The sequence below is a fragment of the Aptenodytes patagonicus genome, chromosome 2, assembly GCF_965638725.1.
Source record: "Aptenodytes patagonicus chromosome 2, bAptPat1.pri.cur, whole genome shotgun sequence".
NCBI lineage: Eukaryota > Metazoa > Chordata > Aves > Sphenisciformes > Spheniscidae > Aptenodytes > Aptenodytes patagonicus.
Window position 1 is genome coordinate 52,656,884 of NC_134950.1, and position 17,945 is coordinate 52,674,828.

A 17,945-nucleotide genomic window follows, 5' to 3' on the forward strand; every position below is an offset into this window, starting at 1 on the left:
ACAGCAAATGCTGAGTTACTCACAAAGTGGCAGCATGGTGCTCACAGCGACTCAGTAAACCAACGTTAATGCAAACCAGGAGCCATACGCAGCCGTTAATAGGTCAAACCTTGAATTTGTTAGCATATCAGTGCTTATGCACAGTATCTGGCACAAGTACACACTGCACCTATTTGCTCACAGCAACCAGTGCAGCATGTCTCCAGACTCTGCTGCAATAATAACCTGCATTTCTACAGTGTTTTCCTTCAACAGCTCACTGGTTGACACCTGGTTTTGGAGTTCTTAGGCCACATGCTGCCACACAATTGGCACCACTTTACAGAAGAGGAAATTGTGCTGGAGAGGTTGAGACCTGCCCAGATCATCCAGCAAGTTTGTAGCAAAACTGGAACAAACTTTGAATCTTTTGAATTCGAGTCCCAAGCTTTTGCTACTAGGCAATAAATAACTTCACCTAATTGTAATAAAAATGAACAAGTTTCAATGACCTCAATGATAAATGCAGAAAGGATGTGATCTTAAAGAGTGACTATAGGACTTACTAAGGTTAGATAGGGACACACTAGCACAGGTTGGTAGAGCAGCCATCAAAATACACTAGGGCAGGTACAAAGATGAAAAGATAAAAAGACTTGATTCAGCATCACCTGTCATACTACATGTACATTTAAGTGACTATTGGCAGCATCAGGCAAATTGCTCTCAGCCCCTCAGTCTGATTTGATCCCATATGGGAACTCTAAAGCCAAGAGCCTCTGACCAAAGCAACAGGTACACTGAGGCAGGTGTAATTAAAAGGCAAGCAGGCCTCCACAAGTGAGGAAGGCTGACAAATGAGACTTGATGAAAAGAAAATTATTTGCTTACAACGCCGAATAGGAAACACCAGCTTTGTTTAGTACAAGTATTATTCTGGTTTGGCTGGATAAATATTCTTGGAACAACCTGTAGTGGTTTGGACTGGCTCTACAAAAAAGTGGAGGTGTGAGAAACTGGGTGAAACTTCTCACCCACCTGTTGCAGCTTGTCTTCACACAGATTGCAAGATGTGCAAGGAGAATATCCTGCTTTCCCATGTTCAGGGAGTTGCTTAACGTAGCTCCCACTTCTTGCAAGTGCCTCTGGGTGCTATCACAATAGAAATAATAAAGGCTCATAATAAATTATGGAGAATAAACAGCAATGGACATTTTAATTGATTTTGTTGCAAAGTGATCACGTACTGTGTTTCCATTTGTATGCACAAGTCAGATTCAGACAGATTGCCATCTAGAAATTACAAGGTCATTACCACTAGGCGCTTGAGTTTCTAGTGGAAGCGGCAACACAAGTTTCATTTCTGCATTGATTAAAGCAATGGATTCACAGCAAGGCTTACACCTCTAAAGGCAACGCTCAGGGCTTTCTGTCAAAGACGCAGAACAGAACAAAGCAGGCAGCTATTTTACACGAGCTTCCCGGCAGGCACCTTTACACCACTCAGGGTGTCCAGTGAGCAAAAGAGCTTATTTGGTTCTAATGGACAACTAAAGGACTTGTTTGGTGTGATGGAGGCACCAAGGGACACCCTACACGATGAATTAATATTGGCCTCTTCTTCCAGGCAGCAAAATTTAGTTTTGTGTACACTGCTGAGAACCAGAATAAGTATTTCCCATTAGCCTTCCAAGCAGACAGTCCCTAACAGCTATGCATAATCCTGAGTTTAAAAGGGAACCCTATAAGGCATAACATGACAAATGTTCTTCAGCGAGAGCAGCTGACAGTGGGGACGGTCTCTTCTGGGCCATGCGTACCACAGACAAGGCAATGAGCTGTTGGCAGCATTGATCAGGGTTAACTAGTCAGGCCTACTTTTTTCCTGCCCAGAAGGGAAGAGATAACTTTAAGATGACACAGTCAATGGTGCCAACTTTATCATCGGTAACACTCATGCAACTACACTTAAATGCCCGGGAGCTGCTAGAGGTAGCTCTGCATCCTCACCCCCTGAATATGGCACGCAGCCACGATGAAGACCGAAGGCCGCAGCAGGACCGAAGGAATACCCTGCTCTGGTCTGCTGGCTGCCAGTGTACAGAGGCGACATAAAAACAGATACATGCCTGAGTTTCTGCATCTGCCATAACAAAAGATTTCAGAAGTCTCTATGACCAAAGATAGGCTTAGTCTGATTAGTGTTTGTTAATCAGTCGTCACACCTATACCACTTCACTTTAGCTTGTGAGTGCAAAAAGGCAGCACTCTCTGAGGGATTGTACTGGGATAACAGTGTGAATTTAGACAGCCATCTAAATATAGATATCCATCAGAGATTTAGATAAATATTAAAATACTACCTCTTCTCTCTGTTTATACTGTAGGTGGTAGACAAGTGTGATGTTATGGACTTAATTAGTTTATGGTGGAAGTTGTCACTGCAATAGATTCCCTTTTGCTTGTTTTGTAAATTATAAATCGGTTCTCTCTCACCTATGATTCTTAAATCACTTCTTCTCTACATAACTCTTTCAGAAAGGAAATGCCATTTCTGTTTAGTCAGTTTTGCTATCCTTTACCTTTTTCACAAGCACTGAAACAAGGTTCTTGCATTTTTTTAACTTGTAGCTACGCAAGCTATGTCCGCTGCACCCTCTGCTTATGTGGAGTGCCTAGAAAATGTGGCGACTCGGTCCCCTGCTTTTAGGATCACGCTGCATAGTGCTGAATAAATTTTTTATTTACGCTATCAAAATTAAAACACAATATAACTTTAGCTACTCTAGCTTTGTTTAGCACTTGCCAAATGCCAAGTCCCGCACCTGGGATGGAATAACCCCATGGAAAAGTACAAGCTGGGCAGTGACTGGATGGAAAGCAATTTTGCAGGAAGGAACAGGGTGGTTGGGCTGGGCAAGATGCTGAACATGAGTCAGCGGGCTGCATCAGCAAGGGGGTAGCCAGTAGGTCAAGGGTTGGAGTTATTCCTCTCTCTTGAGGAGGGATACAAGTCCCCTTTGGGACTTGTAAGAGCACATCTGGAGTACTGTGTCCAGGTTTGGGCTCCCCAGAATAAAAACAAAGACACTGACATACTGGAGCAAGTCTAGTTCACTGCCGCCGTGATGGCTGGGGCTGCTGGAGCACGAGCTGTGTTTGCTCAGCCCTAAGCAGAAAGCTGGCTCTGGGGACATCTTAACTGCTCTCCCCAGCTACCAAATGGGAGGATGCAGAGAAGGGGGAGCCACGCTCTTCTCAGGCAGGCACACTGACAGCACAAGAGGCAACAGACTCAAGCTGGAAGATGGGAAAATCTTTTTAGATACAGGGAAAAAAAAACCATTTTACTGTGAGTGTGGTGAAAGAGTGGAAGTTTGGCCAAAGAGGCTGTGAAATCTCCATCTCTGAAGCTATTCAAAACACAACCGGACAATCCCCTGAGCAGCCTGACCTAACCGGATTCTGCTTTCAGCTGAAAGTTGGGCTACGTGACCCTCCAGAGGTCCCCGGCCAACATAAATTAGCCCCTGAAGCTATGACACCAACACTAATCTGCATTTTTGTCAGCAGATGGCAATATCAGCTAAATTACATATTTTATTCCAGCAGCGCATCGTGTGCTACCCGGCCGCGAAGGCAATAAAGCGGTGGGGAAATCACAAGAGAGGCTGCACGGGAATGTGTCGCACCCCGCTTTTAGTGTTCTTCCTCCCAGGCAGATCCCAAACAGACCCCAAACAGATCCCAAACAAACAGATCCCAAACAGAGCGGCAGAGTGCAATCAGCACTCCCAAAACTGCTGATTGCAGCATCGGTCAGGCCACCTGGCGTCAGCCCGTCAGGAGCAGCAAAAGCAGCTCTGCCAGCCAAATTGGCCAGCAGCAAAAGCCCCGCGAAAGCGTTTTTCTACCCCCCAGCCTGACCGACCTCGCTTGGGAGTTGCATTTATGGCAGCTGCACGGCACTAGTACACGGGATTGTCAGCCTAACGCTTGGAAATCATGAATTAGTAACTTTAAAGCAAAATTAAGACGCTTTTGTCAAAGCCAGGATTTTTAAAGCGACTTCGACATTCATAAACTACGTGATTAACACTTCCGCGCCCATACAAAGCCGCTGACCGGCTGCTGCCGCAGCCTGGGCGGCATTTCCGTTCCGGAGAGGCACAGCTTCGCTCCGACACCGGGCCGAGCTCCCCGCCGACCCCCTCAGGGCAGAGCAGCCCCGACACCGGCACCGCCACCTCCGCCCCCTGAGGCGCGGCCCGGCCGTGGCGTGAGGCGCCGCCCCGCCCCGCCGCCGGAGGGAGGCGGTGCCCGGGGGCGGGGCGGCGGCCGTTGGCGGCGGCGCGCGGGCGCGGCCCCCTCCCCCCCGCCGCTCCTCGAAGGGGCCGGCGGCGGGGCTGGCAGCACCGCCCGGCCTGGTGAGAGCGGCCCTTCCGGACCTGCGCGGCTGGCTGTCTGCCCGCCCTTCTGCTGTCGCCTCCTCCTCCTGCCTCCCGGTGCTGCGGTCGAGAGCCCTGCCGGCTCCCCGCTCTCCTGCCCGCGCCGCCATGGGGAGCCCGCAAGGCAGCCCCGGGCGGGGCGGCCTCGACCTGCTCGTCCTCCTCTTCCTTCTGCTTCTGTCGCCCGTGCGGGTGAGTCCCTCCCGGGGGAGGCTGGGCCTCCTGTCACCGTCGGGAGGAGAGGGAGCGGCGGGTGCCCGCCGTAGGGAGGGTATCCCCGCGGGTGTTGCTTCAGGGCTGGTGGCTCTTCGCGCTGACCGAAGCCGGGGGTTTCCCGGCCGGGGAAACCGGCTGAGGGAGGCTGCTGTCCCGTCAGCCGCCAGGTGTGGGTTAGGGCGCTGGGCTCGGGGCGATGTGAAGCTGAAGCGTGGTACCGGGGTGTGCCCTGCTTGTCCCCGATGGGGCTCTCCCTCCCCTTTCCCTCACTCCTCGACTCGGTGCCGGGCGGGACAGCCTGGTGACACAGCAAGCCCGCCTGGGAGCACCTGCGGCGCGAAAGCGGGAGCGCTCGGGCTTAGCAAAGTTCAACTTCTGCCCAGTCCTAGTCCCCTGCAATTGCGTGCGACAGCGGCTGCCCGGGATGTCGCGTTCCTGTGCTGTGCCCTGCTTATGCAATGCCCTATGCATGTGAGTAGCCATGCAGTCACATGTCCGTGCAGAGGCTTGCATATGTCCTCAGTGCCTGCTTTGGTTTGCTTAGAGTGTTTCTTATGCTAGGTGACAGCTTCCTGGAAGTAATAGGCTGTGTGTAGTAAGATCTGCTATTTATTGATGTGCCAATATTAAGGCTACATGTTTCCTTAAAAATTAAGGACGAGAATAAGTGGGACTTCTTGATACTATAGGAAAAAATACTGTAAAACCTTCACTCCTCTTTTCTCAGTCACGTTTTGTTTATGCTGTAGTCCAAGATAGGAGTGAGATACTCCACATTTCTCTGGAGAAACAAGGAGTGTCTTGTAAGCCTTAGTGTTCTTGTGTTGTGGTTTTTTTTTTTTTTCTCTAACCAACTTGGAAACATACTTTCTAGGTCAAGTTCTATGCTTAACCCTTCTTAAACTCACAAGTTTGTCATCCTGTGTGTGTGCTGAAGTTCTCTTGTTCTTGTATCCTCTTCAAACAACCTTTAAAGAGCTTGAACAGAAAACTAGGAATTCATTCATGTATTACTACTGGAGAAGCTGATTGTTTGGTAATGACTCATGATCTCTAGGTGGGTAGGTAATGGACTTCACACCTTACCAACACTCCTTTATGTAATGTTTTTGGAGGGAGATACCATCTTGTAGCAATGAGGTGTGTCCTAGGCTGGTAAGGAAATGATGAGATGCTTTCCTTTAGGTGACAGAAGGATACTGAGCTAGAAGAGCTTGAAACAAGTTCCCGTAAGGTTTAGGGGATCCTTGTAGAGGATGTGGCTTTGTGGTCCATAAGAAGTTAACATTGCAAAATAACTTTAACCATGCAGGTTTTGGTTTTGTAATGTAAGAAGGCAAAATTTGAATTTCTTTGTCATTAACTCTTACTTACTTGAAGTGTTCAGCTTGTATAGGATGTATCTTTCACTCTGAACAGTGCATAGTACAAAACTTGTGCCAGCTAACCTGTTACTAGTTGATAGTTAACTACCCATTAATTACCATCTAAGAACTACATCAAAAATCTTGGCTCCTTTAGTCCCATTTCTGAATGTGGACTTACAGGAGGAGGAAGTCTTGAAGCTGTTCTTGTTCTCTTATGAACATCCTAATGTGCTGGATGGCATCTTGTGTGCTTAATGGCAGCTGTTTCAGTTGATCCTTGTATAATTATATTAAAACATAGGCTGCCAAGCTAATGGCTAAGCAAGATTGGACACAGGTTTCCTATCAGCAACTGGGATCCCAAACTGTAGGATATATTTGAGTTCCTGAAATCCTACGGGAAGATGTTAATGGCAGGTGCTGCTCTGTCTCAAACTTGCCAGGTGGCCTGCAGTGCAGTATTACCTGACCTTGAGCACAAAGTTCTGAAATGCCTGTGTGGAGTAACTTGCTTGGCAGAGATGGCAATGTAGCTTCAGAACAAGACAGTAATCACTTCACTTAAGTTACTTCTTGGAAAATCAGGAGTGACTTGTTCATAGTCTTTCTGGATGGAAAGTGAGGAAGCCTTCTTAGAAAGGGAGAGATGACTGAAGGGGATGACTGGTAGAACTGAATAGTACTTTGGGCAGTAGACAAAACAATCTAAGTGTTGTGCAGTATTATCACTATTCCCCTGCAGGGCATCAGAAGTATTTTGGTGCAGATGGCCTTAGCTGCAGACAGCTGCTAGTTAGGGGCCCTGTGCTTTCTGATCATGCGTGCAGTAAGTGTGTATTTTCTCAATAAATCATTCTCAGCTAACACCAGCTTGCTCCCACAGATACTGAACTATTACCATTATTACAACTTTCTCTTCCTACTTGACCTTGACTTTCCTGTGACATGTGAAGTGTGCTTGGATAACTCCAGAACTGGGGCTTGCTTTGCCTGACCAGGAGTAGCTAATGATTTTTCTGTCTGAAAGGGAACAGTCCCTTACCTGTGAGCAAAGGAACAAGAGGAGCTTGGCAGACAAAGCTTGCGTCTGAATTGGCTGCCTCTGAACAAGTTACTAAAAGAGACAAAGTAAGAGTAAGAATTAAACCTGTAAAGTTTCCTTTAGTCCATAGACCTCCTCCTCTCGTAGGGAGGGCTGTGAGGTAATGTGCAACTTCTGGGGCAGATCTGCAAACTTGACCTGGTCACCTGTTTCCATAAACCAGGCTTGCCATTTATTAAGGGTAATGTGGTACTGTGTTTCCCTAGAACTCAATTTCTCAACCTAGTGGGCAATATCCGCTATTAAGTGTGATTTGGACTAGATGTTAAGGCGGGGGGGGAGAGAGTATGCTGTTTCCTGGAATTTTCTTCTTGCCCTGCAAGATCCCAGATGTACCATCCTAGATGAAGGAAGGGAAATCTGATGCTGTTGCCTTTTCCATACATTAGTAATCTTAATTTGGAGAGCCAAACAATGTTCACTTGTCATCTGGTATTTGCAAGACTACAAATAGTTGCTGTTTCTGTATACAACATCATCATTGTTCTTTGTCTGCTTAACAGCTACGTATTCATTGTTGGTGATGGCTAATGTTGCTGGAAGCATTGAAGGTATTGATTTGTTTCAACATGCAGTTGAAGAAACTTGGACTGAAGTAAATGTGTTTATGATCTGTTGGAACACTAGTTTTATTACAAACAAATGATAACGCCTGGGAACCAGAAAGCTATAACAGAACCTTTGTAGAATGTTAACAGTCATGAAATGCCTATACTTGCTTGTGTGCAAGTTCTTTATTAGGGCTCCTGGAGCTCTGACGTGAGGTGAAATTTCTCTTCAAACAGAATACGTCTACCAGAAGTAGGAATACACTTTTCAGTATACCCCCAGAGTTCAGAAGGCTAGTGTTGGTGTACTGCCAGATGGCTTCTAAGCTGTGCTGGGGGCAGGAGGGAACAGCCTTAATCTAAGGTTATGTTGCTATTGCTTTGTAAAGTACTTAGGAAAGTCCCATTTTAAAATACTGAGCACTTAGTAATGTGATCTTTAAAAAACAAAACAAAACACCAAAACCAAACAAAAACCCCAAAAAACAAACCAAAAACTGAACCCTGTGTTAGTCTTATGGAGTATCTTGCCTTGTTTAGAAGGCAGTTGGGTTCAACACAGCATTTCTCAGTTAATTTTGAGGCTGGGAGGGCTTTCACCCATTTAAAAAAGATGGTTGTTCACCCAAATCTTCAGTGACTCGAAAGTCTGACTCTGCAAGCAGTAGCTTTGTTAACTATGACTTATTTACAACCACACTTACTCATCCCTATCTCTTCCTACCAGTGTAAGAATGTTCTTCTGAAAGAATGGAAAGAGCAAAGTACTTGTCTTACTCTGTAACTTACTCTAGCTTTTACTAGCGGGTTTCTGGGGAAAGAACTTCCAGCTATATCTTATCAGTGGTAATGGAGTAGTTACTTAGTTACTTGTAGTATCCCTTGAATACTGTCGGAACCCTCGGAGACCAGCCCTGTCCCATATTTTGTGGCTGACTCAGTAATGAGCATGCTATTGACTTGTTAATGTCCGAGAGCTATGTTGGTGACTTTAGGCTGCTGACTTCGAATTATTTGGTGTTTTTTAGGCTTATTGACTTGGTTCAACCACTGTAAATCAAGCATCACCAAAGCTTAATGGTTCAGGGAACAAATTCAGACTTTTATTAGTGGGATCTTGCTAGGTCATGGCATAAATATCTGATCTTAGATTGTCTCTGAAGTTGAATTCTTGGTGTTAATACTGAAATAGAGTATTCAAACTTGCAGTTCTATGTCTAAGTGCTCTTCTAGTAGCTAAAAGTAACTGATCTGTTCAGCTTTTCTAAACAGGCTGAAAGTTCGAGTGATGAAAATGTTGGTTTTTCCATTGTAGGTTTTATCGATGTGGAACTTCAGTAATACGGTTCTAAATTCTTTATTCAAATTACAAGTGTAAATTAACACTAGGCCTCATCTTGCTTTATTTTCTTGTGTGTTTAGCTGAATACTTTTTGGTGCATGACCAAGTGTCATGTGCAAGTAGGTTGCCTTATGTTCTGTCCTGAAAACGATGGCAAAAAGCCTTATAGGTAAAATTATAGACATAATACAGCTTGTATCTTATTTTGTATCTGTGTAGTTATAACCAAGGAAGTGTTGCCTTGAAATACAGGTTATATTTAAAAAAAAATAGAACTATCAGTCAGCCTGATGTGGTAGCTGAAATTTACTTTAAGTTTTTCTATGTAAGAAGTGCCCCGATAAGTTTTTTGTAACTGGTAATTGCATTACCAGTTTTACCATGCTTTCCACTCTGGAAGAAGCTAAGTCTTTCTGAAAAGAGTAGGTTGATAATTTTGTGGGTTTTAAAAAATTAAGAAGTGTTAGATAACAAAGTGTTTGGTTTTTTTTTTAGAAAGTGTTCATAGAAAGTATGATTACCAACCATTCTAGACTAAACATGGAAGCCAGCCTGATATTGAAGAAATAACCTAATTCTGTTCTCACAGGCAGTAGTAAGCAGCTTAAAAATTCTTTGCCCTTTTGCAAGAATAGCAGTGAATCTGTGCTTTCTCTTGAAGAGATGACTAATTCACTTCTGACACTGATACATACAAACACTAAACCATCTTCTTTCCCCACTAGTAGATTGTTTGCTGTTAAAACTGGGGTATACAGGTATGAGGAAGCAGAGGCAAAGATAGTAACTTCTAAATTTGCATCAAAGAAGTGCTGACTTAGATTAATTTGATGCATGAACAAATTTACAATGTCATTTCTGTAAATAGTCTTCAAGTTATGGAATTTAATGTTTTGGCTTATGCTGGTGTTAAACATTCAATGTTTACAAGTGCAATCTTAAGGGGTGCTTTCCAGCTTGTATGTAAGAACATGATACTTAGCAGCTGGTTACAGGTTTAGCTAGAAGAAATGCTACAGTAGACAAATGAAATAGTGATCTGGATGAGTGGTACTTAAACTGACTTTTGGACCTGGCTTATAGTGAGTAACTTTGAATTGGGCCATGTTGCCTAGGTTAAGTTAGAAGGAGAACAATTCTAACTGGGTCAGGTAAATTGGTGATGGTTATTGTCCCTTATAAAAGAAACCAATTACTGATTTACATTTTGAAGAAATGTCAGTGTTGTTCAGCACAAAAATGGATATTGTGGAGGCACTGTAATTCTGGGTAGCTCTTGGGTATTATGAATACAGCCTTTCAGGGGCCTTTCTGGTCAGTAAACAATATTATTCATGGTCAAGCACAAAGCGCAGCAGTCTGTCCTTGCAGTGTAAGCATATGGTGTTTCTACAAAGGCTAGGTCAAGGTTGTTCAGGAGATAAAAATAGGTCAGTTATCTCTCAAACTGTACCATGCGAACTTCTGATCAGAGCTGGCAGAAGTGTAGTAAATGTTTGTGCAGTCTGCTTTCCGCTTGCAGCCCAGGTGCATAGGAAAACCTTGGAGCTGTCTTAAAGCTTTTGCTGTAAATAACTTGTTATTGCACTAAATGTTTTAATTTTCAGAATAAATATTTTGGTTTAGCATTTCAGTCTCAGTGTCAGTACCACTGAACAAAAATACAAGGCTTGCAAGGTGCTGTTGTCCTTTTTCAATTTCCTTTCTTTATTTTATGCACATAAGAACAGATTTCTGAATTTTTCAATAGTCCCTTAAATCGAAACATCTTTAAAATGAGACTTGAAGCTTTTTTCTTAGCACTGTAAGCCCATTTAAATGTTGCATGCTTAGGCTTGAAAGTGGTGATGGAGAGCATCCTTTGAGATTGTGACAATACATGGCATTCTATGGTGAGTGCAGAGCTGTGAAGTTCTGCTTCAGAATCCTCTTTATGCTGCTGCTTCCTCAATCTGTCACTGTAAGTGACTGAGTTTGCAAGAAGGATTAAAAGGTGGCAGGAGGAACTCAAATACACTTCTCTCCATGTACACTGACTCGTGCTCTAAAGTGACAGTTTAACCCACTAATCATATGCATTGTCTTGCATGAACAAATTATTTTCTACATCACCTTATATTTGGAGATGCTTTTCAAGTATTTATTTAGACTTTTCTTAAGTAACTCTTATACTTGATCTTAACTATAGACAGTGCACTTCCTGTTTCTAGACTGGGCAAGGAAGGGTGGGGAGCTGAGCTGGAGATCAGTGGTGATGTGTACCTGTCAAAAACACATGCTTTTGTTAATGGGTGTTTTATGTAGTACATGCTAATGTTTAAATTAGCAGGAAGTTGTCTAATCTGGATTGTAAATGACTTTTGGAATGGTAGCATATAAACTCTACAATAGCTGAGGAATTTGGCAACTATTGCTTGCAGTTAATCGGTTATCTTGCATTGATTAGGTACTTCCACAACTGTGTGTCTGGTACGGGGAATGTGGAGTTGCTTCTGGAGACAAGAGATACAACTGTGCATATGATGGACCACCAATAGCACTACCAGAGGATGGCTATGACTTAATGCAGGTAAGGTTCTCTTGGAGGCCTGCTGCTGAAAAATAATTCTCCTACGCTTTAGAGTTCTGTATTGGATTCTGTTGGACCTGCGCTACGACTTCTAGCTTTCTCGTCTTAACTTGATGAGAAAGTGAACAGATTATCTCTGATTTCTCGCGTATAGCTTGTAGCCCCAGCTGTGTGAAGGTAATATACCTCAGTTTCTCTTAAGAGATGAGAAGTCTCCAACACATGTGACTACAGGCTTTCACAAACATAACCTTAAATACAGGATTAAATATGCACTTTCCTGCGTATGTTCCTCACTGGTTTGAGCACTCTTTAGTCAGACTGGGTTTTTTAGGACTCCTCCAAACTACGATACACTATGCAGTTATGCCCTTCTGATCTGTAAAGGACAAGACTAAACTATGTTCTCCATCAAATAATTGTTCCTGATCTCTTCCTTAAATAGGAAGGTAGTAACTGGCACTCATTCAAATGGAGCAAACTTGGACAAAGTTCAGGCTCCTTAGCTGTGCCTAGTGTGAGACCATATTTCCTTATCTGGGCTTTAGCTGTCAAAGTGAACAAAACCAAAGTCAAAGTGAACAAAACCAAAGTCAAAATAGAGTTTGTGGATTTGGTGCACAATATAGGATGATACTGCCAGACTTGCCTTCTGGCAGATGATAGTTCAAAGCTTTAAAGTGTGAAATAGCTATAGAGTTAAACAATGGTTTGGCTGGTGGCAGGAGTGACTTAAATATGTAGGTGGCTAGCTACTGTTTTGTACTGTTTCTGAAGACTTAATGTACAGTTCTTGTGTGTTACTATCAGTTATACTTGTATTAAATGCATTTGTCTCTTCTATAAACTGAACATGAAATAGCTCTTCCAGGTAATCAATGATTTTGTGGTTAGTGGCTTGCCTTCTGAGACTTTAGAATCTGATACTATCCAGAAGGTATACTAGAGGATAAGCTGCAGGAGTACTTTCAACTTGGATAAACATGTGTTGTCCTCTTACTAATAGACTCTCAAATACCATTATCATTCTATATATAGACTCTGGTGACTAAAGATCATCTGAAGGAGCTTTTTAAAAGGAAGTGATGCCTTGAATAAAAGAAGTGATTCTTCTCCCTGTTCTCTAAAGAATCTTGTTGGCTAGACTGATTTTTTTTTTCTATGCATCTCCCACAGCAACAGCTACTGTCTTCTGAAATATGCTGAAGCAGAACCCATAACTATAATGAGTTCTAAAGTCTTAAACATGCTTTTCCTTCCTTCCCCTCTGATCTCAATACTTTTTTTATTTAAGGAACTCTGTCCAGGTTTATTCTTTGGCAATGTTAGCGCTTGCTGTGATGTTCGTCAGCTTCAGACTTTGAAGAACAACTTGCAGCTGCCTCTGCAGTTTCTCTCCAGGTATGCTAAGGAATGGCAAAGCAACTAGAGTTTTGTAACATAATAAGAAAACACAGTAAGACTCTTCTGTTCAAGTCGACTGTAGAAAAAAAGGTGGTAACTTCATTTAAAGGCTTATTGGAGCAAACTCTTGGAGAGACTTCCTCATCCGTATCAGGAGGCTTTAATTTCATGAAACAACTACTTGCAGTCTGGATTGAGTTAGTTGGTAGAATAAACATTACCTTAGTTTGTCTCAAGCTACTGTATCTGTAGTGAAGCCTTCAGAAGAGGGTGGCATAAAGTACTGTTCAGGCTTCTTGTTCTTACAGAAGTCTTTCTTCTTAACTGCTAGCAGCAGTTAAGTTTTCCTTCAAATTCTAGTCAAATTCTGCTTGTTTCTGCTATTTGAGGTAGGCAATTCTGCTAGTGAATGATGCTGATGCTACTGAACAGTATTAAGCAATATTAAGCACCAACTAATGTTGTATTGCTAATTAAAAACTTGCAGAATTTAAATATTTTGTTCTGTCGTTCCGAGCAGAATGTTTACACTTGCTGTGTAGGTCAAATCAGATATGCCTTGCATCTTTACCTCTTAATCTGATTGCTGTTCATTGACTTTTCTACCCAGATGTCCATCGTGTTTTTACAACTTGATAAACCTCTTCTGTGAACTGACTTGCAGTCCAAATCAGTCTGACTTTTTGAATGTTACAAGCACCATACCTTATTATGATCCAATTTTAAAAGAGAACAAAAGTAGCATTACAGAGCTGCAGTACTTTATCGGAGAACGCTTTGCAAATGGTGAGTAAACAGTGTGTTAATTTACCTAGGCTTTTGTCAAGGTAACAAGACCAATGCTTTCTCAGGAAGAATTGGGAGGGGGAAACATCTCTTTTGACTATCCTTTGAAGTTTGAGGCATCAAATAGGTAGCAGTAGGTCCCCCTTGAAACTGCTGGAACACTAACTTCTGCCTGGGTAGGAGACATCACACTGACACTGTTAATAACTGTTTTTGAAGACTCAGCTGAAACTTGACATCTATACAAATGGTTAATAGCTGATAACCCTGATAACTTTAACGTCAGAAAAACAAAGTTGTTGCCAAATACTGAATGTCCAAAGCCTACCTGATATTGAAACTGCCTGGCAAGTATGATAGTAAAGTTTGTACACAGTGCACTACAGTGGTTCTCAGAGGCACTCGTCTTGAAATGGACTGTTCTAGTCCTTTGTTAAATCCAAAGATTTTTTCTAAGAACAAACAAATTTGGGTTGGTTTTTTTGTTTTATAGCAAGCTTGAAGCATTAATTCAGTCTTTGTGCACTTTGTGCAGTAACCTTTAATCAAGTTATGAGACACTTGAAAGTCATGTATGGCCTACAGGTCAAAAGTACCATAAGTATTTGTCATAACTTTCCCAAAAGGAACTTTTTGTTACGTACTGTTCCCTCTCAAACAGTAAAGTAGGTTCTAGTGTGATGTAGATTCAGGTGGCCTACTCAGAGTAAGATAGCTGTAACAAAGCATTGCAATCTTGAATACTGTAAATACAACTGAAAGCATTATTTCACTATCTTAAGATGTTTCCTTTTGAAAGCTATAAGCATGTTCTTTGAACTTGATGAGTCTTTAATTACTGGAAATACTTGGAATGCTCACTCGAATAACAATATTGGTTTAATGACTCTTCTGTCTTCATGCATTCTTCCTAGCAATGTATAATGCCTGCAAAGATGTGGAGGCTCCATCAAGTAATGTTAAAGCACTGGGGCTGCTGTGTGGGAAGGATGTCAAGGACTGCAATGCAACCAATTGGATTGAGTACATGTTTAGTAAAGACAATGGACAAACTCCTTTCAGCATTATTCCTATCTTTTCAGGTAAGAAATTGAATGGTCCTTGCCTTTTGAAGCTTCTGTCAAAGGCTGTGTGCTATAGGTAGTATGCCGATTTGTTAAACAGCTGCCCAGCAATGAATGTCTGCAGTCAGAGGCTTTCAAAGCAATGTAAGATGAACTGATTATCTCTTTTGATTTCTGCTTGGAAGTCATACTTTGCGCTTGTGTTGTATGCAGCTTCTTGCTGTATAGATCTCTCAAACTCATTAAGGGATGGACTGAGCTTAGGCAACTGGATAGTTTGTATTCCTTGGGAAACTAGGGCAGTACCCTGATCCTTTAGGATTTCTTTGTAAGGAAATTGTTACACATATCACAATCTGAACAGATGAGGGGGATGATAGAAGTATGTACTTACTAGTTTTACAGACTGAAGTGTTCTAAAACATGACCAGTCATTCAGTTAGTAGACAACTCTAAAGTCGGTGCCTGCTATGGAAAAGGCAGTGGCTTCTTCAGCTGTAAGACCAAGAAAGGCTACTCTATATAGAGGCTAGGGGCTTTCCTATGAAGTGTTAATTCACTTAACTGGGAAGCTTGTGTTGTGAAGGTCTGAATTTTTACCTGGTAGTAAACTGGCTCTGCAACTTGTGATTTGTCATAGATGTTCCTGTCCATGGAATGAATCCTATGAACAATGCTACCAAAGGCTGTAATGAGTCTATGGATGATTCAACAGGACCATGCAGCTGTCAGGACTGTTCAATTGTTTGTGGTCCAAAACCTCAACCCCCTCCATTACCTACTCCTTGGCTTTTGTTTGGTTTGGATGCTGTGTATGTCATCATGTGGATCTCCTACATGGGATTTCTACTCATATTTTTTGCACTAGTTTTTGGAGTTTGGTGTTACAGGTAAAGCTTTCAAAATGCTGAGCTCTGAAAGTCATTTGCCTTTTTCCCTGAAAACTTCCTTTGCCCAGGACAGAGTGCTTATGTCTCTACTTCTTCATCCAGCCAAAAGTCATGTTCTGTGGCAGATGCTTATACTTACAGGGAGTGTTCGAACACCTAAAACCATGTGGTAGAAAGTGAGAGCAGAAGTCAGTTTAGTTGATGCACAGCTGTCATAGCATCCCTAGCTACAGGATGAAATATATGAATCTACAACTTTCATAAAAAGTGTAGATAAACTTTCATAAAAACTTCAGAGCATGCAAAAGTCTGGGGAAGGACATATATCTGCTTCATCTGATTGACATTAAGCCTTTGTGGTAAAGAGTGAAGTCTCAGTTCAACTGTGTCTGTTCTTGGATGGTATGCATTAAGATACCAGAGCACTGCCTTCCAGGAGCAGTGAACTGCCTTCATCTTCAAATGTCAAACTTCTCTGGAAGCTGTGGGGTTTTACAGTGCTTAAGACTAGGTCAGTACGCTAATAAACTAGTATCTTGGAGAACCCATATGACTAAGTAAAAATGCAATCCTGTTCTCTTCCTCAAATCACTTGTTCCTTAAGTTGTAATTGGAATGAGCTGGAAAATTCCAGTGATGGAGAGGCCTGTTTACCACATACAGTGTTTCATTAAGGCCTCCATTACTTCAGTTGTTAAACACTTTGCACGTGTAACACACCATACTTTGTCAGGAGATGTGGTTGAGGAGGAAAGAATCACTAAAAGTTTGACTTAAAGATAATGGGACTGTAGGAACTCAATTCAGAATCAGTGGGAGACAGCAAGATCTAGTATTGACAGCAACATGCAATCATAACAGTTTTCCTGCAGACTAATACTTGTAACAAAACAATCACTGCCCTATTGCAAATTAAGTCATGAATACTTTTCCTTTGTCTCCTGTTTTGACAAAACGAAATAAAAGCTGAGCTTCCAGTAATTATAGCGTTTTGCAAAGTAAGGGGCAGCAAGCTAGCTTCTCTGTGCTATGCAATACTTGCTAGTAAAGTGCACAAGTAACTGTAGCTCTAAATGCTTTGGTGTGGGTGTACTAGCAAGCCGGAGCAGTGGAAACCTGTTAATATTTCTTAATAGCATTTTCCAGAGGCTTCTGCTATCTAATATCCTTAAGTATGGTGGTACTTTTCAGTGCAACTTTAATATTGTTCAACTATGACCAGGAATCTGAAATTGCTGTACAATAAGAATTAAATCTGTGTGGAAAAGGATAGTGGGTACAACAAACTTATGACATGCTCAGCAGCCTTATCGTACTGGGCAACATGCATAGTAAACTAGCTGAAATGGTAAAGGTGTTTGAGATGTCTCATTCATAGCCCAAAACATCCTGCCATAATTGGAGGTCTTAGATTACCGTGAGGAGGCTATTGAACTTATCTCCTGCTCTGGGTATCAGGAATGAGTATAAGCAATATAGCTCTATCAGAACTGTTCTGTGCTATAACTTGCCTGTCTTCAGGACAGGAAGAAAGTACCTTACTTCCCTTTTTCCTCACTTCCCCCTTTCTTCAGGCTAAGTAGGTGTAACTTCAGCAGTCTGACTAATGAAGTAAAATATTTCTAATGTAGAAATCTCTTGCAAACGTTATCACTCCAGGTTATGATCAATTTAAAGAGATTCTCTGTGCTGTTAATGCTACTGATCTTCTAAACATGTGTAAAGAACCTGTGCTTGATCCAAGCTGGAAAAGTTTATTAAGGCAGCTAGCTGACATGGCTGTAAGTTCTTCCAAAGGATCATAAAGCTGGAGATTGCTGTTCTGGAGTGGATGGGTATAGGGAGAACATGGTGCCTATAGATTATGGAGGAGTCAAATATCAAATTTATTACTAACATTAGACTTTATTCTTACTGTTCAAACCCCAAAAGATACCTTTTTGGGGGAGCAGGGTAACATAGCTTTCTGTCTTGCAGGAGGCGGCACTTTGTCTCAGAGTACACACCAATTGACAGCAATATAGCCTTTTCTGTGAATTCCCATCGTGACAATGGTATGTCTTGGATAAGAGTAATAGATTTATTAGAAACTCAGCTTAAGTGCATCCCCTTCCTGTGGATGGGCTCTGGAATTTTAGCTTTGTTAGGCCATATAATCCATTCTTACAGGGCTTTATTTCAGTCTTTTGGCCAGTATCTCTGTTCTTTTAGAGTAGTATTTAACCCTACT

General features: G+C 42.3%; 1 protein-coding gene across 1 annotated transcript in view; it reads left to right on the forward strand.

The window, feature by feature from the left end:
• Positions 1-4,413: 4,413 nt before the first annotated feature.
• The window catches only part of NPC1 (NPC intracellular cholesterol transporter 1), a 28,478-nt gene continuing 14,946 nt past the window's right edge, over positions 4,414-17,945 (forward strand). Inside the window, exons 1-7 of the mRNA XM_076329833.1 lie at positions 4,414-4,619; positions 11,449-11,571; positions 12,866-12,972; positions 13,586-13,761; positions 14,676-14,843; positions 15,466-15,715; positions 17,693-17,769. Of these exons, the coding sequence (XP_076185948.1) occupies positions 4,536-4,619; positions 11,449-11,571; positions 12,866-12,972; positions 13,586-13,761; positions 14,676-14,843; positions 15,466-15,715; positions 17,693-17,769 (985 nt within the window). The 5' untranslated portion in view covers positions 4,414-4,535. The remainder of the gene's footprint in view (positions 4,620-11,448; positions 11,572-12,865; positions 12,973-13,585; positions 13,762-14,675; positions 14,844-15,465; positions 15,716-17,692; positions 17,770-17,945) is intronic.